The sequence below is a fragment of the Odocoileus virginianus genome, chromosome 20 (assembly GCF_023699985.2).
Source record: "Odocoileus virginianus isolate 20LAN1187 ecotype Illinois chromosome 20, Ovbor_1.2, whole genome shotgun sequence".
Lineage (NCBI taxonomy): Eukaryota > Metazoa > Chordata > Mammalia > Artiodactyla > Cervidae > Odocoileus > Odocoileus virginianus.
The window spans coordinates 53588388-53614811 of record NC_069693.1 but is presented as its reverse complement, the minus strand read 5'-3'; the positions used below and the strand labels follow the sequence as shown (position 1 = coordinate 53614811).

Here is a 26424-nt window from a genome sequence, read left to right as displayed (position 1 = left end):
CATCAAATGAAGTTTGGAAACTTCAAAAAAAAAGGTCCCCAAAGAAACTGTCAGTGCATTTACCCGGAAGCATCATATGTGGGGAAAAAAACCTTCAGTGTGAGCGCAGTTTTCCAGCCGTTAGGAAGTTTATGTGCGGCTCGGTTTCCGTAGACACCCGAGGGAATGGCCTGCTTCCTCAGTGGAGACCCGAGTGTTGCTGGCTTCTCTCTCTCTTCCTTAGCCTTCCGTACCTTCCCCTCATCCCCACGTATGGACAGGAAGGGTAGCTGCATTGAAACCTGGCGCTGAGACTTGTCTGTGGAAGATGGTGTGACTAGGGAGCTCGAGTGTCTTCGTTTTTGCCGTCTCCCCAGCGTTCTGTGGCTTCCACACCCAGTGTCGCCGTGTGCAGGCGAGAGACGGAGAACTTCCGGTTCATCACGTGCTTTCTCCACCAGACACATGGTTGTCCTCCAGCGGGAAGGGGCAGCGGTCTGTGGGAGAGCAGCTGAGCTTGGGGTGCGGAGCTGTTTGCAGATCAGGTTTTCCCGGCACACAGCCACGTTCACTGCGGTGTGTGTTGTGCATGGCTGTCTCTCCAACAGCAGTGGCAGGTCTGAGTAGTTGTGATAGAACCCATAGGGCCTACTGGGCCTGAAATACTTCTGTCCCCCTGTGCAGAAAAACTGTATTTGCTGACTGTTGGTAAACAGCACAGACTTGGGCTTTGGGGGCATCTAGCAGGTGGTCCCTTTTGCCGGCGTCGCTGGGTGGCTCAGTCGTGTCTGGCTGTCTGTGACCCCACGGACTGTAGCACGCCAGGCACGGTCGCCTTAGGCACATGCTACTCTTGCTTGAAATGGGAACAACAGGGTTCTTTCTTAGGGTCCTGGGACTCTAAAGCCTCTAGCTCTGGCCTTGGTACCTTTAGGGGAACAGTAGGTATAAATCTATTGTTTTTACTGCCTGTTCTTTTGATAGAAAAATCCAAAGACATGGGTTTGATCCCTGGGTCGGGAAGATCCCCTGGAGGAGAGCATGGCAGTATTCTCCATCTCCATCTCCAGTATTCTTGCCTGGAGAATCCCATGGACAGAGCAGCCTGGTGGGGCTACAATCCATGGGGTTGCAAAGAGTCAGACACGATGGAAGTGACTTAGCACACACGCACACACTCCCTTTTCTTTTGATAGAAAAATAAAAAAACACCAATCTTAAGATTCTAGAAGTCCTTTAGGACAGGGGTCCCCAGCCTCCAGGATCTAATGCCTGATGATCTGAAGTGGAGCTGATGTAATAATGAATAAAAGTGCACAATAAGTCATGCGCTTGAATCCTCCCCAAGCCACCACCCCTCTGTGGGAGAATTGTCTTCCACAAAACCAGTCCCTGGGGCCAAAAACGTTGGGGACCACTGCTCTCAAAAACCAAAGGATCGAGTGTGTAAATACCCAAGACAGACGGCTGAGCCCCTGTCCTGGCCCGGTGGCTGCCCAGGCACCCCTTTGCCGGCAGCGGTGAGGGGGCCCGTCCAGGAGGCGCTGGGGGCTAGGAAGGCAAACAAAAGAAGCCACAGCAGTCTAGGAAGAAATCTTTAATTTCTGTTCAGCTTTCAAGAGTTTGAGAGAGGTGTTGGTTGTTTTTCTTTTTAACAAACCAGTTCAAGTACATGCCTTCAGATTATAAAAGTACCTGAAATTGCCTAAAATATCAGCATGCAAAGCTTGTTAGTATTTACATATATTTACATAGGGAAACAAGAGAAGGATCTACAGGTATTTACAGTCTACACAGGAGAGGAGAAAGGCGGCCTAATTGTATTTCCTAAAATACAGTCGATGAGTAATCAGCACATGCATATTTAGAGACTATTTGCATGATAGAATGCAATTTTTAAAAAAAGACACACCTTTGTAACTTTCTATGCTAAGGTGTTGCATAATCAAGCTAATTGTGTGTGTGTGTGTGTATGTTGTTTCTAGTCTTTTTGCATCGAGTGCTTTAAAATGTTCCCTAACACCGAGGCAGAATTATTTACCCTGGCAATTAAAGGCCCAGCCTACGCGATCATGTCCCCCTAACTGGCGATACACTGCTGGTGGATGAACTACCTACTGTTTCTCGTCTCCCCATCGACCACTGTGACGAGGTCCGTCTGTGCAGAGGCAGTGCCCGGGCACTCACCATTAATTATGGAAGTAATATAGATGAGACGCTGTCGGTTGTATGTTCCCAATGAAATATTCACAAGGCCCGCGTCTCTGCGCCTGAGAAGTGAGCCGACAGAGAGAGCCCCCTATGGAAAGACACAGACGCGCTTGGCTTGAGAGGGTGCGGCTGGACACGGGGCAGGGAGGCAGGCCCTGGGGTGGGATTATTGCAGGCTCCGTTCTTGTAATTCGTCTCTGGGAGAGTGAAGAGTTAGTTCATCTCTAACCACAGCGGGGCCCCGTCAGAGACGACCCTGTGGGTTTTATCCGCCCACCGCATGCCTTTTGAGTACCGTGTCAGAGACTCTCTCTGCGTCCTCCATGTCAGCCTTGCAACAGCAACAGACCGCTTTTTCAGGGTTTGTCTGCTCACAGGAATGGTCAGCTCTCGGTTTTCTAAAAAACCACGGCAGGTCCATTCAGTGTGATTCTGTGCAGACGATGGGGAGTGGGGAGAGGCCTGCTTTACCCATACTCTGCAGCTTTAGGTTAGAATTGAACCCCTTCATTCTGCCCGGCAATAATTTCAAAGGTTTATTTCAGCACACATGGCAAATACAGAGGCATACATTTATGTACAGTATACAGAGCTAGCTAGAATGTGGGTTAAAGAAGTAAAAATGTAAAATGTTACAAATTAACACAGGCTAAATATCTTCTCTGAGCTGTCTATAAACACTCAGCAGTCCTTCAGTCCTGTCCAGGTGGCCGGCTTGGAAAATTCCAGGGATGGGCCATCAGATTCGTCCCAGGCAGGAGAACGATCCTTGTTTGGCGGTAGCGTTCTAAGATCCGTTTCAGAGCAACCTGTGGAAGAATGGGTGCCCGAGTGCAGTTTCTCATCCCGACCAGAGAACCGCCCCCCACCCCCCGTTTGAAAAGCAGTGTGTGTACCCCAGGCGGCACCAGCAGGGAATGCCCAGGGAACACTCCCGTGGATGTAAGAAAGATGGAACAGAGGTAAGAGCGTCTTCCCCCATGTTTAATGGGACCGTCTCTCCAGCCCAATCAGTTCTAGAACATCTTTGGCACCACTGGTAGAACAGGCGTGAATAACGTCACCTGCCTGGACTGTACTCAGTCATTCCTTTTTCCTTCCCTTGCTCAATACCAGCAGGTGTCAGAAAAAGGAAACCACTCTAAGTATCCACCTCCAGTCTCTCAAGACCAGCCGTCCGTCAGTCATGGAATCCATGCCCCACTTTGGGCAAGGATCCTGGAACACGTAAGGGGTATGCAAAGGGCCTCGATGTCAAGGCAAGTTCAGCAAACGTCATCCCATTAGAAAACAGAGCCCTGAAAACCTCCCCAGGTCACTCCGCCCTGCAGCACTGCTGCTGAGGCCAGCAGAAAGTCCTCTGGAGCCTCGCTTTCCAGAACAGACAGGGCCCCGGGCCTCTGCGGATGGCTCAAAGTGGCTGCCTCTGCCTCCCCTAACTTAGGCTCAGGAAGACATTTGTTCTCCTGCCTTCACAAAGTCTTCCCAGCCTTCCATCCTGAGCCCACTGGTCCCTGGGCTTGCTTCCACAGATTTCTCAGAGCGTCGTAGCAACTGTTCTCCTAATTTCCCAACTCATTCCTCCCTGGTCTTCAAGTCAGTCTCTTCCACCTCCTCGATACCTTGCTAGAGATGCGTGACTCTTGTCAAGGAGACCACGGGATCTTTGTAGTTTGCACTGCAAACGGGAAAGCTTCCATGTCATCGGGTTCTCTCTCAGCAGAGGCCTGTGAACATACACTGTGCCCCGTGTGCCCCCCAGACACCTCCCTGGGACGGGCATCTGCTTCCCGGGCTGTGTCCTATGCCAGGACCAGTCGCGTTGGCGGTGATGGGCTGGCACAACCCACTCCTCCAGAGCACCTCCCGGAGCTCCCCCAGCCTGCGCCCCATGCCCCCCAGGGAAGGATGGGAGACAGCAACTGGGAGGGGGCCTCTGAGGTCCTCCCCCTCTTGACCCTCTTCTTAGCGAGAGGTGAACGCCCCTACACACTGCGGTAGGTGCGCCTTCTCTTCCGTCAGGCTCAGGACTGAACGTGATCCTAGGGATTCCCCAGCACTCGCACCTACGTTTCCATCCTGCACAGTGAAGACAAACGTCTGCTTTCCTGCCCCGTCTCACTTTTTCTGTTTCAGAACTTGAGTTTGGATTTCCCTGCTGTAACCTGTCCTGAGGACAGCCTGTGCATCGGCAAGCCTCCTGAGGGCTGTGAAGGAAGTCACCCTTTGGCACCTGCAGGAGGTGTTTGCACGCATCTCAATGTGCACTGTGTGGACACCATCCCCGGTTAGGCATTTGTAGGGATAAGTTTGTTGACAGTGAATCGGGCCAGGGGAGGGGAGATAGTCCAGTCTCCTCTGCACACCGGCTGTAACGTGGCAGGTGGCACCTCCAAACGGCCACACACATTGCACATCTGTGAATTCATACCCTGGAGGTTGCTTGGGTTTCCCGTCTTGTGGTTCTGCTCACACTTTGGAAAACGTCCGTGTCGTTCATTCAGAGGCAGTGGATTCCTGGCTGGTCCAGTCTGGCGTGTGGAGGTGGCACTTTAAATCAGGCGATGGCTTTGTTAGGGGTCATTGGCTCTTGGCTCTTCTGAGGTGGCACTGACTCTTCAGTTTTGTTAATCCAAATGGATATAATTTCAATTTAGTGGCCTGCCTAAATCAACAGCGGGAAAATCTCCTCACGCTTCCCGGCTGAGCGCCCGACAGCCTGTGAACACGTTTCCTCTTGGGCCACGTCGGGGCCGCAACGGGGGCCAGCCGGGCCCGGCTGGGAGGACGGGAGGGGGCCCTGAGGCGACTCCGCCGCCCGGGAGACACGGGGTGCGTGGTGTGCAGACGGGGGCGCAGGAAGGTGGCTTCGTGTCGCGGCTGCTCTGGGCTCCTGGGGTCGGCCGGTGCAGCCCCGGGAGAGTGGCGTGTGAGCTCGGGTACGAAGTGGGCTTCTCTGAGGCGGGATGACGACCGTCCACTGGCAGGGGCTGGAGCGTCATGCCCCTCACAGAGCTCCCTGCCCAGCGCCGGGGGAACTGCCGGCTCACAGTCCGTGCCCCCATCCGCACCGCTCGAACAACCCCGTCTGCAACCACGTGCTGGGAAAGCTCGCCTGGGTGGAGGCCGAGAGTCCTGGCGAGTCACCATCTCCGTCTTCTCCGGCCTCTCCTCGTCCTGGAGGAAGCGGGTCTGTTCCAGGTGAGCACAGGCGCCACACCCAAGCCCGAGGGCCCTGTGTTGGTCATGGTCCCTTGGGTGGGGAGCCCCACTGCCCTGCATGCTGGGCGTCTCTGGAAACACGTGGCTCATCTGTCAGCTTAAGAGACAGTTCTCAGATGGCGAGTAGGGCACACATAACCTTTTGGAGCCACTTGCTGTAGTTTCTCTCCACAGCCAAATGGTATTGTTTGAAGAATCGCTGTGTTCCCAGCCCCACGGTCTCAGGAGATGAATCTGAAACACCGTGTTCCCTGTGGCTCAGGCGGCAGAGAACCCACCTGAAGTGGAGGAGATGCAGGTTCTATCCCTGGGTCGGGAAGATCCCCTGGAGAAGGCAATGGCACCCCACTCCAGTATTCTGGCCTGGGAAATCCCATGGACAGAGGAGCCTGGTGGGCTGCGGTCCGTGGGGTCTCAAAGAGTCGGACGTGACCGAGTGACAAAGCAACCACTGGGAGACGGGGCGTCCCACCCGCGACCACTGTGTCCGTGGCCCCGTGTCCACCAAGGCTGCGTGGGGAAGCATTCTGCCGTAGTCACCGGAGCACAGGCCGCGTCTGCACTGGGGAAGTGTTTGCTGTGCCCACAGACCACAGATGAGCAACGGGGGGAAGCTTTGGGGGTTCAGAGAGGCACCCGTCTCCTCCTGCGGTGCTGGCAAGGTCCTCTGTCCCGGGAACCCAGCGCCTCCTCAGCGCCCACCCAGAAGGGCCGCTCCTTCCCCGCCGTGGGTCCCCGGTCCCACCTCAGTCCTGAGAGAGCAGCTGTAGGATCCCTGCCTGCTCTCAAAACCACTGACCACACAGACACCCCTTGACTGTGCGTCTGCTTTTTTATGTCTCAGAGTTAAATCTGTTTTAAGACAGGAATCTATCTTTTTTTAAAGAAGCATGCATTTTAAAACTAGAGAAACCTGAAAACTAAACATAATGCTATAACATGTGTCCTTATCAAAACGTGAGCTATATTAGAGAACCTACTGATGCATCACAAATACTATGTGGGTGGATTTTCTTTAAGCCTGGATTGTCGATCTGAAACTCCCATAACTTTCTCTTTCAAAGAGTCAATATTCCTCTGTATTCCATGCTGACAGCTGCGAACTGATGGCTAGTGGTTATCAAATAACTGTGGATGAAAAGCGGCTACTTCAATAGATTCATCCCAACCAAGGGCTTGGGGAGGATGGATAGTTTAGATCTCAAGGCCCCAACAATAAACAAATAGCAAACCACTGTCTAAATCCCACCTTTCTGTAGCTGGAGACGGTGCCGCTCAGCTGACAACTGATTTCTGAAAGAGAATGATGAACCCTTATTACCCAGATACTCTTAAAAATCCCAAACAAGAATCCCAGGTGATTTTTACATACACTATAGAGATGGATGACGGCGTTCTCCTCTGGCAGCTTGCAAACATTTGACTGAATCAGAAATGGCAGTCAGGCATGATTAAAGACTCTCCCAGCTTCCCAGAAATCCTCAGCCCCCACCCCACGCCCACCCCACACGGTGATCCACATCCTGCCTCTCTACCCCTGGTGCAGGACAGATGCTGCACCCCAGTCCTCAGACTCCCCATAAACTGTTGGTAAAATCACCGAGAGGAATCCCCCGCCCCAGCCCGCATTTGTATGTCAAGACACTGCTATTATCTTATCACAGTGGATCAGCAAGCAGTGGTGACAGGCAGCAAGGCACAGCCTCAGATATTTCATAACAGAGTTGTTAACATCGTCTCCTTTATGGGGCTCTTTCATCTTCTCTGAATTATGTGCTGATGCCCCCCACTCCCATACACAAAGTGGCATGAAAGTCATCTGACGGTGATGAAAGTGCTCTTTAAAAATTTTTCTTCCATCGGTTTAAAAATGTTTTCTCTTGTAGCAGCCACACCAGCTTATTCACTAATGCGATTTCCTAATGTGGCTCCCATCTCACTCTGGAGCATAGGCAGGCCAGACGGCCCATGAGCCAGCAATTAGCACTTGTTGAAAGTGTCATTGCCTCCGACCATATAAAGATGAGCCCCGGATGCTGCCGTTGGGGTCACCCCTTCACCGTCCGGTCTCTGCCAGGCATGCACAGTTGGTCTTCGGAGGGGAGAAGCTGGTCTTCGCTTTCAGGTGCCCTGTGGTACTGGCGTCTCACACAGAACCAGCACCAGCGGTGATGAGATCTAAGTTGCGTACCACCCTGAGCCAAGTGGCAAAGGCCTCGAAGCCACCCAGTCCTTGATGAAAGATTGGGCATTTCTAAAATTTATGGTTTTCGGCATGGTAGCCAAGTGGAGGTTTACACGAAATGAAGCTAGCTTCAATTGCTTTCAGATACCATGGGGGGGAAATGCATGTGCCCTCAGCTCCCTCATCAGCTCGATTCTGAATCTGTCTGAGTGCCGAATTTCTCTGCAAAAATACCATTCCGACAACGCGAGAGTGCGACACGATAGCATTTTAGAAGGTCAGAGTGGCACAAGATTGCATTGGGTTTGGAAGAATTCCGCCTGTTGCCTTCCCAAGTGGGCACCTTTGATCCTTTGTCAGGGCTGGTGGAGCTTGTGAAAGGCTAGTTTGTTGTATGTATGAATGCTGATATTATAGCCACTCCGGGGTGGGGTGGGGAGCCTGGATCTTGGGGTGAGCGGACTCTCTCACCACTTGGGAACTCATGACAAACCCCCTGGTCCCTCTTGGATGGGTTTGGGAGTTGCAGAGTACAGCGGAAACCTGACAGATGTCCGGAAAATTCCCCAGAGCACCACCTCCACCCGCTGGCAGCATGCCAAGAATCAAGGCCCAGGTGGTATTGGCTTGGGCGGGCCAGACGAGCCCCTCAAGTCTCCTATCCATCTCTAGCAGGCACCCCGCTGCCTTTTGCCCCACACAGGTGCAGGGGACTCGGACGAGCCACTTGAACTTGGTTAGATAAACATGCCAGATGCTAAGCTAAGGGTTACTAGGAGTAACAGCTCAGTGAAAGGGAAGCGGGGTGATGCGGACTTGCGTTCATTAGACCTGGGCCGCACAAAATCAATCTTAAAAGAAGTAGCTGAATCCCAGCACTCAGCTGGCTGTCTGGGGAGCGGGCCTGGGTGAGAGGGTTGGGGAATGGACTAACCAGTTCCCGCTTGGTTCAGGTCACGCCAGGGGTTCAAACTTTGGACCCGTGGGTCTTGTCCAGTGCAGTGGACAGCCCCAGGGTCAGAACTCACACCTCCATCTCATTCCCACGCCACACCACCCGCCTCCCCAACAAGCATGCCACTTGAGTGTATTTGCCTATTAGGTTTTCAGACAAATTCAGTAAGTACCGTCCTCTTCAGAACAACCCCCAAGTCTGTTTCACAGTACTTTCCTCAAATGGTAAACACCCCAAGACCTCGCTTCTCAGAATGCCCTGGGCTCCCAGGGATTATGGGTGTAACCACAGACACAAACCAAGGTGTGTGGGGGGACGTTCTCCCCCCAGCATTCTGCCGGGGCCCAGTGTGAACTCCAAGAGGCAGGAGTGGGTCGGCTTTCGGGTGGGGAGGGAACTCGCTTCAGCCCCCCTTAGGGGGCTTCAGTGTTTTCCTAACAGTGACCTTATCGCCCGTTATCTTTCTCTGATTCTCCTCTGCCTCCCCCCACCCACCCCTCTATCACCTGATAATTAGTTGATGCAGCAAGGGCTGTGATGCACATAAATAATCAGAAGATGCCAGATAAACTGTATTGGTTTTAAATTAGAGCCGTGCCGACTGTGTCTCCTTACGAGCACCAGCCTATTATTTTTAATTATGGCTCGCAAAGCAAAGTGATTTCTTGCCCTCCTCCCAGCATCCCTGACAGTATCCTGTCAGCTCGGGTGATATGGTGCCCCGTCGGCGCACACATCCCTAGCCACAGCACCAGCTGTTACTCAAAAGGTCAGTCAGAAGTGATCAATGGCACTCATTACGACGTGCGTTTAGAAGTGGGCTGGGAGGACGTGGACCCTCAAGCTGCTGTCCCCCTGCAGGTATGGGCAGGATGTGACATTTATAAAAAGGGCTCCAGGATCCCGATCAGATTTCTGTCTCGTGTCCGCAGGAGGCACGTGTATACTGCGGGGAACACGTGTATACATGCACGCCTCACACATTTTCACACACCTCCCAAAGCCTTCCTCTCGCAGCACCGAGGGCAAAGAACAGGGACACACATGGCCCTGGTCCTGCTTGGCTATCTACCCACTGGCCCGCGGTGAGAGCGGTGGGTTTAGTTCAGACAGGAGTCTCGTAAAAACATCTCAGTGTCTCATGACATGCGTTGCACAGTCAGGAGGTCGGATGGATTTGTTCCTGCCGGTTGGAAAGGATCCCGTCCTGCTCGCGTTGTCAGCAGAGGCATGTGATGCAACGGACTGAGAGGCGTGTTGTGTTCAAAGCCTTTTCCCGTGTGAGCTGTGAAAAGTCGCTCCGGGCGGAGTTCATGACGCGCTTTCCCAGGACCGCCCCGCCACACCTCTGGGTTCGGGGCCCCCCGCTGAGCTCCAGGGGCCTCCGCAGCAGGTGGGGAGGGCGCGCCCGGTGAAGGACAGCCCCCGCCACCTGACTTTTCTCATGCACTGTTCTCGTCTCTCCTCTCTGCCCTGCAGCAACAGGGAGCCGCCACCACGGTGTACTGCGCCGTCGCCCCGGAGCTGGAGGGCCTGGGAGGGATGTACTTCAACAGCTGCTGCCGCTGCCTGCCATCAGCCGAAGCCCAGAGCGAAGACACAGCGCGGGCCCTGTGGGCACTCAGCGAGCGACTGCTCCAGGGGGCGCCCGGCGGCCCGCCCGCCTAGACGGCCATCGGCCCGACACCCACCCCGCTGGACCCCGCCCCCCACCTCTCACCCCGCAGCCTCCCACGTCCCCCGACCCAGACCCACCAGAGGCCCAGGACGTAAACGCCGGCGCGACAGAGCATGCGGCGTTAGGTACCCCTGGAAAGCAGGGCGTTGTGGGGGGAAGGGGCGGTACCCCTTGTCCGGGGCTGGGGGGAAACCCGGGTCCCTCTGCTGCCCTGACGATGGCCCGTGTGACGGTGAAGCTTCGCAGGTAGGGAGGTTCTCCGTCCCACCGCAGAAGCACGTGCAGTTCTCACCACTCAGGGTCCCCGGAGCCCCCCACCCCGTCCCACCGGCCACCACCCCAGCCACACGCCCACGGCCACACAGAAGCCAGGAGCGGGCTGTCTCCTGTCTGGGGAAGAAAGAGCCAGTGTTTATCCTTCACGCACTCCTCCTCGAGATCACTGTTCCATCCTGGCCCAGTCTGCGTCCTGGAGAGAGGCCCCTCTGGCCCTTGTTCCAGCCGAGGCTGAGGGGACACTTTGAAACGGGTGGCGCGGATAGTGAGCGTGTCGCAGAGCACCGGTCCACTGCCGGAGCTGCACAAAAGGTTCTTCAGATCATGACAAGCAGATCGTAGCGATCACCCCCCAGACACCATGACAGGCAGGAGAGGGACTCTTGCACCCCTAACGGTACCCCAGATATTTGGGGGCTGGGGGATAAAAAGCCTTCATCCTTTTCATCCCTTCATCCTTCCTGCATAGTTTTAGGAAGCGACCCCGTCACAGAGGTGCACGGCCCCCCGCCTGTCTGTTCAGCGTCCTGCTTCCGCGTCCTCTTGTCCCTTCCATCCCACGCTTAATAAAAGAACATGCTTGAATATTATCACCTGAAGTTTGTCTTGTTCCTTTACATGTTTGTTTCAGTTTTCTGTTTTGGTTTTTTGTTTTTTAGAAAAGCAATCTAGAGGAAAAAATAAAGCGCTTCTTGTAGACGCCAGGAAAACACCATTCTTGTGTCTTCTCTGAGCTTGCTTTGTTTTTGTGCTTTGTGGCTGTCTGCGGGCCGAGTTGTCTCACGCGATCAGCATGCCAGCATCATATTTTCTGTTGAAGAGAGAAAGAGAGAAAAATGACTGTTGTTAAATTTCACCTTTAGAAGTTTTGTTATTACGCATGGTGGGTCATCTCAGTCCACCACGGTGTGTTCTCCGTGTGATGCCCGGGTTCCCGGTGAGTAGGCAGTGTCTACTGATGAGGATGGGGCGGTTTGGGGCCCTTTGCCCCTGGTCCTGCATCTCACACCTGGGCTTCCAGGCCATTCCCACAGGGATGTAGGTAGGGCCGCTTGGGCCGAGTGGAGACGGTGCTTCTGCTCACACACCAGGAAGGCAGGGGCAGGGGGTGCGTGCCACTAGTCTCCATCCCGACATTATCCGTCTTGGGCCTCTGGTTCTGTGTTCACTCAGACACCACTGCTTTCCAGGGGTCCACAGGCTGGCTATGTCCTCCTGTCTAGCTATATTCCCCCTTAACAGGATCCTTGAGGGACCTTGACCAGAGGAGGCGAGCGTCCCCCTCAACTGAGAGCTCCCTAAACCCATCGGCACCGCTGGTGGGGATGTAAACCGGCCCAGCCCCTGTGGGGAATAGCGTGGAGGGTCCTTAAAAAGCTAAAACCAGAGCCGCCTTATGGTCCAGCAAGCCCGCTCCTGGGCGTACAGCCAGACAGAACCAGAATTTCACAAGACACATGCACCCCTACATTCACAGCAGCGCAAGCCAGAATAATCAAGACATGGAAGCCACTTAAATGTCCATCCGGAGAGGAGCGGGTGAAGATGAGAAAAGAGTACTACTCAGCCATAAAAGAAGAATGAAAGAAGGCCATTTGCTGCGCCGTGGATGGACCTAGAGATTATCCGCCTAAGTGAAGTCAGTCAGACAGACACCATACATCACATCACTTACAGGTAGAATCTAAAATATGAGACAGATAAACTTATTTATAAAACAGACTCACAGAAAGCAAACTTGTGGTTACAAAAGGGTAGGAAGAGGTGCTGGGAGAGAGAAATTAGGAGTCTGGGATTAGCAGATACACACTACCATGTTTAAATAGACAAGGTCCTACCTACTGCATAACACAGGGACTATATTCAATATTTTGTAATAAACTAGAGTAGAAAAGTATATATATACCTGAATCACCTTGCTATACACTAGAAACTAACAACACTGTAAATTAACTATACTTCAATGAAAAGCCAAGTCACCCAGACCAAGTCTTCATACAGTCATGCACCCAACAGACACACACCAAGCACCACATTACGGAAATTCAAAGTTCAGGGTGACACCCCCACCACAGTTAGAGCCATAAAATGTCTAGATCCTGGGTCTGTAGGAGTTTCACAGCACCTGAGGTCATCACTGACTTGACCAGAAGTTGTCCAGGTTGCTTGATCACCAGAGACCCTGCCCAGAACAAAAACAGGCCTCCTCTCTCCCCTCATGCCCTGAGTCCATGGGGTCAGACGGTGCCAGTCCCCGTGGGTCATTGTTCCTGTCAGACACATCTCACCTCCTTGGCTGATGCTGTGGGGCACTTCCTGGGCAGGTGAGCAAGTGTTCAGCAGAAAGCCTCACTCCTTTCTGGTTTTTTTGCTTATGTAAGCCCAGGATTATTGTTTACCATCTGTCATGGTGCGTATATATAGACACATCACACACACATACACACAGAGACACACGTATTTGTGTTATATGTATGTGTAACACACACATGTAATACATGTGTATATATTAGTATATGTACACATACCTGTGTGTGTATATATGTGTGTAATATAAACCTATTCTTCCACACTATTGCTATTGCACTAATCACTACTGCTATTTGCAGATACTATTGGTTATGTGCCAGTTGCCACTCTATGGCCCCCCACCCCAGCAAGATGATATGTGAGGACTCCACTCAAATAACTGAAAACAGGACAGTTGAGGGAGAGGGGGAGACAACAGAAGGGTGTGAACCCCAATAGTAGGGAGCCTTGCGTGGTAATAAACAGCCAAAAACCTGCCAAAGCCACAGCCACCCTCTTTCTCTGTGCTCCGACGAGACTGACAGAGCGACCTGCCCACAGCCCCCGGCTGGGGACCACAGGAGCAGAGTCAGCCTGCGGGTCCAGGACGATGGTCTGCAAGCCCCTGTTCCTTCCAGTGCAGGGTGCCTGCAGACCCCCGTAGACGTTCCATGAATGAATGGATCCGGGGGGACTGATTCACAAAGCAGGGCTGACCTCCAGTCCGGGCCGGGGCCTGGTTCTCCTTGCAGTGCCCCGCGTCGGGGGCAAACCCTGCCGTTCTGTCTGTGCCCTTCGCCTGGCAGCACTGGCCCAGCCGCGCAGACCTCCTCTCCTGCTCTGGCTCTGAGCAGGTCTGCGCCCGGCTTCCCCCCCCGGGTGTGGCCTCCAGGGGACTCAGTGGCCAGCGTCTCGCATCGTGCCACCAGGGCCACGGCCTCCACCCAGGCCAGCGAGAGGGAGCCGGTCCCCACCGGCTTCTCCAACGAGCTGTTCCCTCTCCCTGTGTCTTGACACCCAGAGGCCGCCGGCGTCCACCTGCACGGCTCACGCAGGGACGGCTTTCTGCCGTTGATCAATAGGAAACAAGAAACTGAAGCAGCCACGGCAGTGACTGAAGTGTGGCTTGTGGTTTTGCTCTTTAAAACGGGGTGACAGGTGGTTTTGTTTTGAACCTCCATGAGGGGGGCCTGACTGCTTTCATTAAGGTCAGCGCTGGGCTCCAAAGCCCGGCTCGAAAAGTGACTGCATGTTCGGGCCCCCAGCAGGCACCACGTTGAGAGGTTCACTTTCTACGTCAATGTTGATTGAAGTGTAGTTGCTTGGCAGTGGAGTGTTACTTTCTGCTGTATGGCATAGTGAATCAGCTCTAGACGTAGACATACATATATATATATATCTCCCCAAAGAAATTTACATTGTTAAAAAAGCGTCTAAAATAGCAGCATTATACCAATGAACTTTTTTTCTGATCCTTGAAACCAAATTTATGGAAATTCATGGTTACCAAAGGGAAGCAGAAACAGAGGACAGATGAAGAGGTTGGGACTGACATCCACACTACTACATGTAAACAGATAACTGACCAGGTCCTGGCATAGAGCACAAGGAATTGTACTCAGTAACTCCGTAATGACCTACATCGGAAAAGAATCCGAAATAGAGTGGATGTATGTATATGTGTAACTGATTCACTTTGTTCTACACCTGAAACTAATACAACATTGTAAATCAACTATATTCCAATAAAATTAAAAACAAAAAAAAAAACTTTTAAAATTAATTCTAAGGAAAAAATGGCAATATTTACCCTGGTAACTTTTTGTGCCTCTCCACATATCCAAACTAGTTTGAATTCATTTTAGAATAATAAACAATATCACAAAATATTATCCACATGATGACTGAAAAAAACTTCTCTGAATTCTACTTAATGAGATGCTCAGTCAGATACCACTATCCGAACAGAGATTTTTCAGTTCTGTTTATTACTTTTCAAAGCTTCACTGTATTTGGTTTCACACCCTTGTTTTATCTCCCCCCAAATCACTTTCTTTCTCTATCGTCAGTTGTTTTAATGGAGTCCTCCTGTGTCATCTTGCTGGGTGGGGGGCGTCACTGGGAACCCCTTGCTCTGGGACATTCAGGCTATTTCTAGCTTTGCTGTTAGAACTAATGGTGAAACTAGCATCTGTCTTCATACAGTTCTTCCCTTCCTTCTGTGGACTGTCCTCCCCAGCATTCACAGGCACCCCTGAAGCTCGTGGGTCTAACAGCTCTTGTTTGGCTTTTCCTGCTTACTTCCATGTGCGATGTGGAAGGGTTACAGCCAGCAAAAGGTACACATTTCTGGCAGGTTGTTCTTGGTGTGTGTGTGTGTGTGTGTGTGTGTGTGTAACATCCTCATCAGCCCTGGGTGTTGGTGTTTATTTTTTTTTAAACATTTTCACTTCCTATTGTCACAGTTTATAACCACTTACATAAAATACCCCTAAGCAACCAGTCTCCTTATTTAAAGTACAAGCATTTTGTCTTTTGTTCTCCCACCGGGCCAAGTTCACGGTTGTAATTAGAATGGACATTTTAGGTGAGTCTGCATTCTGTCTGGGCAGGAGAACATCAGCCACGCCAGGACATCTTTATCCCATGACTCCAGCAGTAAGCGTCCTGCCTCTGGTACCTTTTCATCACCAATGCTAGCACGACCTGGGCCCCATCTGCATGCCGGCCCAAACCAGAACGGCTCCTTCTGGCTTATGTACTAACCCCCTAGCTGAAGTGCGGCCTGCTTCTAGGCGTCACACCGCTGGGAAAGACTGTCTCCTAAACTGATCTATTTCCAAGGCCAGGGCCTGCTGCATCTTCAGTGTAAGAGAATAAAAGATTCATTTTCAAAATAGGTCTGTGCAGACAGACCCTTCACCACTCACTCAGATGAAAGAGGCTCCATGCCTTCCTCCAGCTTCTCCTGGTTTTATCTGAGGTTCACTAGGGGCTGGCTGTTTTACTTTGGAATCATGACAGTTTCTCACTGGATGTTGGGGCTCTTAGGTAAGAAAGTCCACTTTGATAAAAGTATCGTTTCCTGAGTCCTCACCAGTACTTTGTGCAAAACACACAGCCTGAAATGCTGTTTTTGCTCATTTAAACCTCACGAGTTTTGAAGAAATGTCATTGTCCCCTTTTTTACCAGTGAGGAAAATATTTCAATCAAATATTTCCAGGAGGCAGATGGCCCCTTTCCAGGGTAAAGTGATTGGAGATTCATCCCTCTGGACTGAAACTCCAAGACACGAAAAGCAGGACAATTCAGGGAGAAGGCTGGGCCCAGCCCAGCCATTTCTCGTTTTGGAAGTTAGGAGACCTCCCCCAACCACACATGCACAGAAAAGGTTCATTGGAGGCCAAAGAGGAAGTCATGTCAAGGGATGTTCTACCCAGACGCCTTTTCAGTAAAATCCATCTTGGGTAAGAGATGGGTGTGCATGCAAGGGAGGATCCTGAGATATACCAGATACAGACTGTGAACCAGGCACATCAGAATGATTGGCCAAAGGAAACCCAGAAGAAATACCCCATAAAAGTAATGCGCACTGCCACAAGAGTGCGACTCAGGGCCTCTCCCTCTGAGTCGGCCTGTGTGTCTGTCCAACGTCCTATACTCTTTTTCTCCTCTTAATGACACTTTGTTTCACTACTGTCTGTCTTTGGGGATTCCTTCCTGCATAGTGGAAGGTGCGGACCCTTGTCACTGACCGCCAGTCTATACCAGGCTGGGATCCGGTGCTTTCACTGCTGTGACACGGCCCATCTCAGGCTGGGGACCCAAGACGCGCTCCAAGCCTTCGCAGGCCGAGGCCACCTGAGATCAGGGCCACCACTTCCTGAGTGATGTCCCGGTCACTTGAACTCTGTGAGGCCCCGTGTCCCGACCCCAAGATGCATTTGCGGTTTCTCTTACCCCTCCAACTTCATCTCTCCCTTGTTTTACTTTCTATGTACACACTTGTTTAGATTTTTTCTAAGCTGAACAAATGGGTGTTCATTAGTAATCTACTCAAATACAGTTTTATTCTTTCTCTATACTCTTTAAATATGACTTGTGAGATTGGTTGAAGGTGGGGGTAGGTCTATCATTGTATTTAAATACAGTTGTTCTTGGAAATAATTGCTGAGTAATAATTTTTTTTCTACAAGATGTATTATTGTTGCTGTTTTCATTAGAAAGTTGAAATGTACGTTCAGCATTTAAACTTGGGAGAAAACATCAGGAAAACAAATATTCCCACAGTCTCATCCCTCAAAGACAACCACTGTGACTGTTCTGATGTATGTATTCCCTTTCTCTCTTTTTAAAAAATGCAATCGAGTTTATTTGTATCTTTTCAGTTATATATAATGCAATTATACTCCACATACGGTTTTATATATTTTAAAGTAAATAAATTCTGGATACATCTTCTACTACCCTTATGATCCTGCATTCAGCAAACAGGTACAGCATAGTTACCTAAGCCTTTCACTGTTTCTGGAGAGCTGTTTCCCTCATTACTGTGTTTTCATTAATACGTATAGTGCTTTAATAAACAAGTGCATAAGATTTGGGGAGACCAGTTTGATTTATTTCTTACCATGGGCTCCAAAGAGAATTATTTGGAACCCTACACATTGCTTGTAGGGTCAAACAACGGGGGTGTTTTTAAGCCTCCAGGTTACCTCCTGTGGGGAAGCCTTTTCCGGGCTGCCCACAGGGCTGGTTTTGACCTCTGCCCAGAGTCTCCTGGAGCAGGGCAGGGGCGTGCTGGCGGTTGGTTTATTTTGCCCCGATACTCTGCCTGTCTGGAGTTTGGCGGCCTTTTTCTCGGGGCTGGCCATGCGAGTTTCCCGGGATAGAAAGCTCCTGCTTCCGCAACCAGGACAGGAGAGGGCAGGAGCGGTGTCAGCGAAACCCGAAAGGGCTGACCGCGGCACAACCCAGCTCAACTCCGGGTCAGCCGGTTTTGCCAGCCTTTGAAGCCATCACAGGGTTCACTGTGCGGCTGTTTTCGGGACCTACTGAGCAAGTCTGAGGACTGTCTCGGCCAGGACGGCGTGTGTTCAGACTTCCTGGCGCGGTTCGCTGAGGCAGGGCTGGCCCCTTAGACTCGGTCCTGGGGGAGCGTTACCTGGTGCGGCCTAGATGTGAAGGGCTGATGATGAAGCCCCAGCTTTTCACTCTCACTAGTGGCTGCCTTCAGGCTCATTTCAGGGACAGAGGCTAAATTCCTTCTTGGATGATTTAGGGAAAATTTCCATCAGACCATCTCATTTCCTGAACAAGATTTCAGAACCTTCTAGAAGCCTGTATAAATCTCCCTAAATATCCCCAAAGCCTTCACAGCTTCAGTACACTCAGAATATAGAAGTAAAAGGCATGGGAAAAAAGCCACATATAGACAGGTAGGTAGATATGATCTCAATTGAACAACTGGCATTATTAGTAATGATATTAAGAAGTACTATGTAAAATAAAATCACAGTAAGCATTATTAGTAATACAAACTCCAGACCCCTTGACCTAGAAATTCAAGTTCTAAATTTTAGAACTCTGAAGCAGGGCAGTTCTCCCAGTGTGCCTAGATGATAGGTGTGTATGTGTGACTGTGTATATATGTGTCTGTATATCAGGAGTTTGGGAATTCAAAAACTCCATTAACCTGTTAATGGATCTGAGAAGTACAGTTACTAAAGGTGATTTAAATATGTTTAATTTAAAATGTTTTGAACACAGGCCACTGGTTTTTGTTTTTTTTTTTTTTTTTAAGATAGTGTTTTGTTAACAGGGCATTGCTCTCCAAGATATAGAGACATGTTTTTCTTAAAGCAATGATAAATAATAACAACAACAACAATGACAACAATAAACAACTGAGGTCAATTTAAATGTCCAACAGTTGGGGTCAGGGCTCTCTGACTACCATGATGTTATGGGAAAAATTTAATCAAGTGGAAAGTTGTTTTTAAGTGAAAGATGTAGGTTATAAAAGTCTATAAGGTACTGTGTTTCTGTGCATGTAAAGTACATATTGCAAGAGAGAGCTGTGAGGGGTTAACAGTGGTCGTCTCTGGGCGGAGGACACATACGTGCCTTTTCCTCTTTATGCCTATCCGTATTCCCGCATTTTCTACAATGGAAGTATGCCCAATAACATTCTAAAAGTAAAAGTTACACAGCAGAGAACCAGCGCTTGTAAGACGTGCCGGTTGCCTCTGGCAGCGTTCTGGCTCAGCTGTGGGCTGACTGGGGCCCGTGACTGACCCTCCAGAAGGTTCTCGGGCTGATGCACTGACGCCAGCGCAACGGCCTTCGAGTTCCACAGGAAGAGGGCGGGGCGTCCGAGGCCTCATCCCGCAGGGAGAAGGAAGCGGGTGTGAGAGAGTCCTTGCGGTCTCTCGGCAGTTCTGTCCGCACTACTCCTCCCGCGGTGTGTGCAGAGGCGCCCCTCGCGCGGCCTGGGCCGGTCCGCTTTCCACAGGCGCCTTTCCCCCACGGCGGCCATAACGCCGCCAAGGTCGGGGTGACTCACCTCCCGCGTCAGCACTCCCGTCAACCCTGCGCGCTCACACCAGCCCCTGCAGAACCCAGACCGCGCACGGACGCCAAGTCCCTTTCCACTTTTTGTTTTATTATTGCTTGCTAAGAGTTGGAACCAAATGATAAACGGAAGTATTGATTTTGTTTATCTCCCTGACCTCTGTCAACATAAAGTTTTAAGAAAACAGACTGTGAGAAAAGTAAAGTTATATGTCTTACGTTATTCTAAACACATATACTCACCCAGAAACTATAAGGGGAATATTTACACCTCCAGAGAAGTTGTACAGGTGGCCAAAAGGCACATGGAAAGCTGTTCAACATCACTGATTATCAGAGGAATGCATTCCTACCCCAGTCAGGACGGCCATCATCAACACGTCTGCAGACAGTAAGTGCTGGAGCGGCTGTGGAGAAAAGGGGGCCCTCCCGCACTCCCGGTGGGGATGTGTGTTGGTACAACCACTGTGGAGAACTGTACGGAGTTCCATAAAAAACCAAGAGCTACCGTACCATCCAGCAACCCCACTCCTGGGCATATATCAAAAAAAAAAAAGCTGATCTGAAAAGGTACACACACTTCTAAAGTCCTCAGCAGTACTATTTATGGCGGCCAAGACATGGAGGTGACCTCCATGGCCATCGACAGAAATGGATAAAGAAGACACAGTACATGTATACAATGGACTATCACTCAGCTATAACAGAGAGCAAAATAATGCCATTTGCAGCAACCCAGTTGGACCTAGAGATTATCATACCACGTGAAGTTAAGGCAGACAAAGACCGATACCATGTGATAGCACTTACAGGGAGAATCTAAAAAATGCTACAAATGAACTTTTTTTTTTTTTCCTCCACAAAACATGAGTAGACTCACAGACATAGAAAAGAAACTTATGGTTACCAAAGGGGAAAGTGGGGAGGAGGGGAAGGATAGATTAGGAATTTTGAATTCATGGATACACACTACTATACATATAATAGATAACTGACAAGGACCTACTGTATATGTCACAGGGAACTATATTCAATACCTTGTAATATATAGTGGAAAAGAATATGAAAAAGAATATATATATAGAAAATTATATAACTGAATCACTTTTTTGTATACCTGAGACTAACAGCACTGTAAATCAACTATACTTCAATTTGTAAAAATTTTGAGTTTTGTTCCTTTCTAGTTGGGAAGATAGTATACAAAGTACAGCATCTAGCAAGAAAATATGAATAAGAAAACCATCAAACTAACTCCTCCACCCACTTTGGGTCTAAATAAGAACACCACCAGTGTGATCCCCTGGTACTTACACCACAAGCTTCATCAATAAAAGCCAGGGGAAGTGGCTTCACCAGACCTTTCTCTGACTCCATCACTCCACGTCACGGTGGAAGGTGCTTCCAGACTTGCGGTGAGACAGGCCTTCAGTTCACCTTCTCCTGGAAGGAGCTGATTTCTGCAGCTCTGAGCTGGAGGCAGCCCGCTTGTTAAATTTCACTCCGTTTTTATAGGTCTTTTGCATGCAGTGTTAAGCACACAGCCCTACCATCTAATTAAAAGACTTATCAATTTGCAGGATAGTTGCTTATGGGAAAAAAATAATAAACACATGACACCGAGGTAAACATCAATCACCCACTGAGAATGTTAGCATTTAATCCTATGCTTCCTGAAGAATGTGCAGAGAAGCGCTCGCTTTGAGAAACATCCCTGTTAACTTTTTGGAACTGAATTGCAGAGGACCTTTCTGAGAACAGTACGCAGGAGGAGGTGACGACAAAGGGAGGTCTTTCCGGCACTCTGGTTCAGCCGTGACTTCTGTCCTTTGGCCTGGCTTCTGTAGGTGCCACTGGCAGTGGCAGAAAGAACACATGTGGTTCTTTTTGAAAATGAAAGATTCAGTCAAGCCTGGGACAGCGGTTAATAGAGGCTTGTAATGGATGTCAGTTTCCCATCATGGAGTGGCCTTTCTGAATCTAACACCCTAGGCTGAGAGGCCAGCTTTCCTGGACAAATTACACTTATATAACAGCAAGATGGGCCCCTGAGATCCATGGATGCACTTTTCTGGGGGGGTGAGTGTAAAGTCAAGGTTGCACATGTTACTGACTCCTCCTCCCCCCAAGTAATGTCTTTTTCTAATGCTGTAGGGTAGGCACGCCTTCTGTCATGTTTCTTTGCCCCAAATTTACAATTGTCACTCCTCGAAAATTGGCTGCAGTTTGTCAGGCTGGTCTGGTTCAAATACCTATTTTAAAAATCATCCCCAAAGCAAATTAAAATCAGAAATGTCATGTTCTTTCGCGCAGTCACATTAGTCTGACCTCTGGGAACACGGGGAAAAGTAGCTTCCAGGCAGAATAGGAGGAACAGTGAAGGCGATGTCACCTCCTGGATGTGAAAACCAGACAGACGCCTCTCCCCCAGACCCTGCCTCCAGACTTGCTCTGTGCCAGCAGACTCTTCTGGGACAGGATACTGGCACGCCCCAAGCCCAGCATGGTTGGGAGATCATTTAATGACCTGGCTGAGGATGAGGTGGGACATGGCGCCATTTTGGCGCCCCTGGTTTCTAGGGGGGACAGTGGATGTAAGTTCTGGCTGCATTTTATTTTCTAAGTTAATATCAGATGTGCACCAGGAGAAAGTATTAGAGGAGTGTGGTCTAGGCCCTAAAAGCTGGCAGAAGTGAAAGTAAAATGACCTACACCATGGGACAGAAGACGGAGGTCTCAGCAGCAAGCACAGAGGGAAAACACTTTGCCCGTTTGATTTGAGTGTGATTTTTGTCTATGTATTATTGTGTGTCTATCAGACATCAGCCTGCCTGTCTTTCTGTCTACTGGCTCACTTCAGCACAGCAAAGAAAGGACTATTTATACTGTCAAAAGAGAGCAGGAAAAAAAGTATTATAATGGTGTTAAGATAACCAGGTAGATAATATATGTGTAAAAAAGACAAAATGCACTGAGATCTACTAAAATGTCTGTGTTGGCAAGGTATGAACATGGGGAGACAGGAATCTAGGCTAATGTCCTTCCTACTCTCACACTTGCTTTAAACTTTTCTATGTGTACAGACTTTGTATGAGAACATCTCCATGTTATTAACTCCTCTTCTGGTGGAATTAATATTCCAGGATTTGGATGTTCCCTAATTAACTTGACAATCTCCCTATTATATAAAGAAAGCTGGAGTCCTGATATATAGTCCAATATCCAGTCTAGATCATGGAGAAGTTAACTGAGAAGGCTCTTAGAAGCACGTTTAACCCAATACAGGTTTGGGGCTTAAGCCTTCCCTGCCTGGCACCCATGCCACATGACTCTGTGTGAGGTTTGGTAAAAATCACATAAATGAAAATACCAAAATATCCAGATAAACATGCCCAGAGTTATTCTCTATGGCACCCTATGATCATGCAGCCAATTTTTCCCTACAAACTGACCCCTATATTTGATAGGATTAGACACAGCAGAAATCTCAGAAATAACACTCCAGTTCAATAACACTTGGAAAAGTGTTACCATAAAGACAGGCCATTCTTAGTTTTCATGAAGTGAAGAAGGATCTTTGCCTAAATAATGGAAAATCAATGCAGTATATTAAAAAGCAGAGATATCACTTTGCCAACAAAGGTCCTATAGTCAAAAATTTATCATTTTGCTAGTAGTCATGTATGGATGTGAGAGTTTGACCGTAAAGAAGGTTGACTGCTGAAGAATTGATGCTTTTGAACTATGGTGTTGGAGAAGACTCTTGTGAGTCCCTTGGACTGCAAGGAGATCCAACCAGTCCATCCTAAAGGAAATCAGTCCTGAATATTCACTGCAAGGACTGATGCTGAAGCTGAAGCTCCAATCCTTTGGCCACCTGATGTGAAGAGCTGACTCTGAAAAAGCCCCTGACGCTGGGAAAGATTGAGGGCAGGAGGAGACGGGGGTGACAGAGGATGAGAAGGTTGGATGGCATCACCGACTCAATGGACATGAATCTGAGCAAATTCCGGGAGATAGTGGAGGACGGAGGAGCCAGGAATGCCACAGTCCATGGGGCTGGAAAGCGTCGGACACAACTTAGTGACTGAACAACAAAACATATCGGATGGGTCACGTATTCACTCAGCAAACAATTGTTAAGCACTTCCTATCACAGTTCCTATGTCATACCATGAAATGCAGAGAGGGAAATACACCATGTTACCCTGGAGCTCAGACTAGGGACTGGAAGCAGATCCAAAAAACAGGTGATCCAGGACCCTTATACAACTGCAGGGGCACAAGGTCACGTTGGACTTTACCTACTGGCCCTACGCGTTCCTTTTACAGAGGGATGTGGATGCCTTCTCCCAGAGCTGCGGACCTGGGGTGTGTCACAGTGAAGGTACCCTCGATGGAGGCCTTGATGGGATGAGTGCAGATACGTGGGATCAGCAAAGAGAAGGCCTGGCTGTGCCTCACTGGGAGGGGCTCCCAATGAAGTAACACTGATGTTTCAAAAATAGTAGACAAGCAGATTTAAAAATAAGTATGCAGAACAGAATAGGATTGAATGCTAATTTTTGCTTTCATTAAATATTTTAAGAAACTGCTCACAGAGATCTGCCCAGCCTCCAAAGACCTTGACAGGGGAAGCGACCTTCTTATTTTCAAGGCTCCACTGGGTCTTTTCACACTATCCTGGGCTGAAGAGGCATCTCCCTGCACAGTTGTGTGCCACACGCAGGGTCTGCTTTGGGGGCAGCCAATGGTGACACTTTGTTTGTAAGCCAGCAAACACTGGTAGTTCTGTGCAGACCACACAATTAATTTTATTTTCGCCCTCAGCCAGATTTCCAACAAAGGCCCCAGAGATGTCTGGAAAATTAATTTATTAAAAAGCAATAGCTTGATAATACACACGATGGCAGAAGAAATGAATATGTTCAATATCTTATAAAACAGTTGGCAATCACATAATAGAACATTCATTGTCAATTTAGTAGCTTGTCTCATTATGCTCGGCAAATAGTTGTAAAATAGTGTATTATTCATGAACCAACATGTGTTAATTACTTTTAGTGCACATTTATTTTTCAAATGCAGGAAGAGTTAGATTCATCTAGAAAAGCAACTTATTTTGCAAAAGTCTGCTCCAGGCCCCTTTCAAATAAAGAGCCACAAGATGTGTTTCTTAGACCTGTAGATACACACCGGTGAAGCTCTGTCCCAGACTTGAGCAGGTAGTGACAGCCCCTCCTTGGCTTGTGTGGCAGAGGGCTAGCTGATACGAATCCCCCAGATGTAGGGTCCACCCACTGCCTCAGTCAGTCCTGACCTCGGTGGACCAGAAGTAATTCAGCTACACGAGCCTCACCTTGGACTTGGCCATGGAACCTGTTTTGCAGTGTGATATAAGCAAAGAGACAAGCAGGGGACTACAGTGTCCTTGCATTGCTAGTTCTGCCTTTTCACACTCCTGCCTCCTACCATGAGGGGAATACTCCCAGGGGACCACTAGTTCCAAAAAAAAAAAAAAAAATATTGAGAGTCACATCAAGTAATATGAACCCAGTCCATAGCCTAGAGCCACACCCAGCCTGGATCAGCTGACCCTCAGCCTCAGACAGATATGATTGCTGCTTTAAGCTGCTACATTTTGGAGAGAGGGGGTGCTTTGTTACGCAGCAAAAGCTGACTGATACATGTAGCATAAGCAGAATTTACTTTGGGATGCCCTGGAGGAATCCTCAAAGCAACTGGCAGTCAATTTACCTCTCTTAATACCTGCTTTGGAGGATGTCTGACCCACGAGAATATAAACCCAAGACAGAAGCCACCCATGGTGTAGAGGAAGATTTTTTTCCCCATGTGAGCCTCACAGTGGCAGCCACTGAAGCAGCCAGTCTAACTGTGAGCCTTGATTTGCATCAAACTGCTTCTCACATGGGCAGCTCCATGTATGGGCTCCAGAGTAAGTAGGGGAGGAACTGATTTAGTTAACACCAGCTGACAGTTCTTCCCTGCAGAGCAGCAAGGAAGGCGAATCTCTGAAAATCCCAGACCATGCAGGGTTGTTATACATAGTCAACATAATAGAGAAAATGCCCAGCACCCTAGGCACACAATAGCCGCTGGTGGTAGGTGGCTCAGTCAGTAAAGAGTCTGCCTGCAATGCAAGACACCTGGGTTCAATCCCTGGGTTGGAAAAATCCCCTGGAGAAGGAACTGGCAACCCACTCCAGTATTCTTGCCTGGCGAATCCCATGGACAAGGAGCCTGGTGGGCTGCAGTCCACGGGGTCGCAAAGAGTCGGACACGACCAAGTGACTAACACACACAGTAGCAATGAGAGTCACGACCACTGCTGCTATTTGGCCTATTCCTTGACAGTGGAATTCAGCAGCAGAAGGAAAGGCAGGAAACACCCTTCCCAGCCCCAACTGCCAGCCAAGAACCCAGCCATCCATCCCGTCCCCCTCTTGAGATCCCCTCCTTAGTGGTACCAGCACCATCATCCCGGAACTCCACTGATCCCGGCCAGGGGCTGAAACCCTGACGCTTCCATAGTCCATGCTGGAGGGGGGAGGCGGGCATAGCCTGAGCTTCAAAGGGCAAGGGGAGAGCTCCCAGCTCAAGCACCTGATTTCCCAACTGGATTGCCTTCCAGCCTCTCCTCTGCCATAGTTCATATGCCTAACTGGCCCTCTAGGTCCTGAAGAATGCTTGATCACCACTCAGCTCTGCTGTGCCATCCTCACCGACGTCTGTGTCAGGGCACAGGCTGTGTCCTCTCCCTCGAGTCTCCTTCCCCTGCATCTCCCTCGTCTAGGTCCTCCGAGGAGAACTCCTACACATCCTCCAAGGCCCAGATCCTAGGCCACACCCTCCAGTGAGCTCTCCAGGGAAAGGCCAGCACTCCTGCCTTTGGGTTTCACAGAATCCTGCCCAGGCTTCCCAAGATGTTTACGCAATGGTGTTGTTTTCTTGTGTCTGTGTAGTCCCCTCTGTTTGTTGCGTTCAGCCAGGAGACCTTTGAGAGTACAGACCACATCTCACTCCCATCAGGGTTC

General features: G+C 49.7%; 2 protein-coding genes across 5 annotated transcripts in view; one reads left to right on the top strand and one right to left on the bottom strand.

The window, feature by feature from the left end:
- WWOX (WW domain containing oxidoreductase) overlaps positions 1 to 11096 on the top strand; it is an 895414-nt gene extending 884318 nt beyond the window's left edge. Inside the window, exon 9 of the mRNA XM_070451501.1 lies at positions 10032 to 11096. Within this exon, the coding sequence (XP_070307602.1) occupies positions 10032 to 10220 (189 nt within the window). The 3' untranslated portion in view covers positions 10221 to 11096. The remainder of the gene's footprint in view (positions 1 to 10031) is intronic.
- MAF (MAF bZIP transcription factor) overlaps positions 1562 to 26424 on the bottom strand; it is a 358645-nt gene continuing 333782 nt past the window's right edge. For all 4 annotated transcript variants that reach the window (XR_011482303.1, XR_011482302.1, XM_070451504.1 and 1 more), the window contains one exon: positions 1562 to 11317. Coding sequence is in view for 1 of the 4 variants with exons in the window: in XM_070451505.1 (XP_070307606.1) it covers positions 11287 to 11317 (31 nt within the window). In the remaining 3 variants the exon portion in view is untranslated. The remainder of the gene's footprint in view (positions 11318 to 26424) is intronic.